Source organism: Ostrinia nubilalis, chromosome 6 (assembly GCF_963855985.1).
Source record: "Ostrinia nubilalis chromosome 6, ilOstNubi1.1, whole genome shotgun sequence".
NCBI lineage: Eukaryota > Metazoa > Arthropoda > Insecta > Lepidoptera > Crambidae > Ostrinia > Ostrinia nubilalis.
In genome coordinates this window covers 8,642,280-8,645,371 of record NC_087093.1, presented here as the reverse complement: position 1 = coordinate 8,645,371, position 3,092 = coordinate 8,642,280, and the positions used below count along the sequence as shown (strand labels likewise).

The window sequence follows — 3,092 nt, the reverse complement described above, 5'->3', positions numbered from 1 at the left end:
AGCATTATTACTGTTTTTATTTTATCAGGATATACCGCTTAGTTTAAAAGTTATTACGTTTTCTTTACAATAAGTAATTCGAAGAAAAAAAATTCTATAAAAAATTAAAAAAAAAATCTCAAAAATTTTTTGGCCTCTTTTTTGTCGATAAAAATAGGTCTAGTTTTATCTATTTTGATATGTACACTTTAACGTGACTCACACTGTATATTTGTTTGTTACATTTAATTTTCATCCATCTTATAAGTGCCGAGTGTAATTTTAACAATTTTTTTAATTTTGAATGCAGTTTTCTATCTTTTAAAAAATAAAGGAATGTTTTCTTTGACTTTCCTTTCAGGTGGTAATCATAATTCCACTGTATTTTATCTAGGCTACGGACATTGCTAACGATGCATTAAGTGTAGGTGGAGTATGAAGGTATGTGTGGTTGACACAGGAATAATAAATTAAAAAAATATGTAAGTTTCGAGGTATCGTTTTATTTTAATTTGTACTAATAGAATCATGAAGGAGAGATCACCACCAGCCAGAGCCAGAGGAGCCGCCGCCGGACCAGCCGCCGCTGCCGCCGCCGAGTTTCCAGCCGCCACCGCTGCCGCCGCTGGACCAACCGCCGCCGCCGCCGCCGCTAGACCAGCCGCCACCGCCGCCGCCGAGCTTCCAGCCGCCGCCGCTACCGCCACCGCCGGACCAGCCGCCGTGACCACCACCTTCATCCATAATATTAGGTAAGTACGTGCAAGTATAATAAGTCATCGGTAGACGCTGGCAGACATAAGATTGGCGGGTTCTGATCGTTATCTCAAATGTCATTTGTTATTCTGATCTGGTTTAGTCTGGGGTAGCGCTAATGAGAGATAGGTGTTAGGTAATCTTTGGTGTAATAAGTTAGGTACTGTAGTGTAATTAATACCTTGTACAGCTAGCCTCTAGTCACAATTGATTAATGTCAAGACCTAGGTAATTCTTTATTAACCTTGTGCTGCACACTTCTCAATTCGCAACTTGTAATTAACATAAAATTACCTGTGATATTATCTTTTTGAACGCATCAATCTAATAATGCACGATTATGTACATTGTAGGTACAGCAGCAAATTGCAACAGTGCGCAGTGGCAATGACAAATGCGAACGGGCAGATGACCCTAAGTTGTCTGGTAGTCGTCCAATCTTTTGACCTTTGTAACGTTACGTTACGTTAAAATTAGGTACTATTGTATCTTAGTAACTAGGTACTCTAATTGGTGGCTTTGACCTACAAACTGAACTCTTATCTATGAATTAATGTAACGGTCATGCTAAAACTGTAAGACTAATTATAGAAAAAAAACAAAAAATTGTCTTACCGTAACCACCACCGCCGCCGCCGCCGCCAGAGGAGATGATTTTGATGATTTTCACCTCTGAAAAATATATTCAATCGGTAAAAACTATTTCGATTATTTGAAACTAATTACAAATCAAAATATTTATTCAGTACTTAGGCCCTTTCCAATGTGGCCCTTGAACTTTTCTATTGCTAAGATTTGTTACATATTTTATAGTTGAAAATTTATGTCACGGCTTCAGTAATTTCGCGCTAAACTTTGCGGATACTAAATTTTGAAAACTGTTTTTTCAACTTAGTACACCTTCTGAAAGCTGTTGGTTGGAATTAATTGTCTGTCAGATCAGGTGTTTTACATGCGAATCAGTGATAATATAAATTGATTCAAATTAAATATACTTACGTCCGCCGCTGCCGCCGCCGCCGTAACCGCCACCACCGCCGTAGCCGCCACCACCGCCGGATGACCATCCACCGCCTCCTCCTCCAAGTTTCCAGCCACCGCCGCCTCCTCCGCTTGACCATCCACTGCTGCCACCCCTCCAGCCGCCGCCGCCGCCGCCGCTGGACCAGCCGCCGCCGCCGCCGCCGTATCCGCCGCCGCCGCCGCCTGACCACCCTCCGCTACCACCACCGCCGATAAAACCGCCGTGGGCCGCTGCGGCCAGCGCTAACAAGCACACGAATACCTGAAAATTGAAAATGAATTGATTGAAAATTCAATTAGTAATAATTTAATCAATTTGGTTTCGAAAGCTGTAAGTAATGTTATTACATTACCTACTAAATTAATATAGATCGAACTGAGATTGTCAGTAATAAAGAGCGACACTATTAAAATTATGGGATTTAGAGCGCGTTGGCTTAATTGACTTTTCGTGACTGCTCGAAGCTATTTGTGTAAACAAAAAGCTCGCTAAAATTTTTGATGAACTGTGGTAGTAGTTAATGAGGCAAAAAATCTGGATCAAACAACATTTTTTGTTGGTTTCGCGTTTGGTGGTCACCTACCTTCATGTTGAAGCTGTTTGGTTACTGCTTGGTTGTTGCCGGCTGGTGTGGCGTTATATATGTGGAGAGGCATCTCCCACCGCGCCCGCGCGGAGGACCGCGGGCCGCGTCGGAGATTGCGAGCGGAAGCGGTTCCGCGGCCACGCGGTGATGCAACCTATTGTCCCTAAAGCACCTAAAGTGTTACTAAATAGGTATTTGAAGATACAGTGTGTCCTCCTCGACCTCTTTTTATGATAATACTTTTGAGACCGTTATATCACATAATACATAGCTATTATTAATATGGATTAACGTCATGTTACTTGCTTCATACTTACTTTTTATTTAGAGTGTAGACTGGTCTAGACTTGAAAGTTTCATAACTTACTACAATTTTACAAGCTATTTTTAGCTTCACCTGAGTTGGTGATTCTACCAAATCTATGGACACCTAATAAATTTCGGCTGGTTGAAAATTCGATTGAGCTGTTGATGACGATCAGACAGAAATTCTAACCCAATAGACTACTTACATTCAAATTCGTTTTTGAAAACAATGTAGCAGATAGATTTTCGATTTATTCAGGCTTTATTTGTTTTGCTCTTCTTACTGTGTAGGTATGTACTATAAGTACATTACCTACTTACATAACGATAGAAAGCTTTTCGAGGGGAAACTTAACAGTTCAGAGGGATGCTCAAATGCTATTTCTTAGCCTCGAGTTAAAGACTGTTCCTGTTTATTCTTGCTCATAACAAATCTTATTT

At 40.8% G+C, this 3,092-nt stretch overlaps 1 protein-coding gene across 1 annotated transcript; it reads right to left on the bottom strand.

The window, feature by feature from the left end:
* Window positions 1-462: 462 nt before the first annotated feature.
* LOC135072937 (uncharacterized) lies at window positions 463-2,409 on the bottom strand. The gene is made up of 4 exons (XM_063966952.1): window positions 2,343-2,409; window positions 1,735-2,020; window positions 1,351-1,407; window positions 463-713 (listed from the first exon to the last, which is right to left on the bottom strand). The coding sequence occupies exons 1-4, from the start codon at window positions 2,346-2,348 to the stop codon at window positions 520-522; spliced, it is 543 nt and encodes a 180-aa protein (XP_063823022.1). The 5' UTR covers window positions 2,349-2,409; the 3' UTR covers window positions 463-519.
* Window positions 2,410-3,092: the final 683 nt, after the last annotated feature.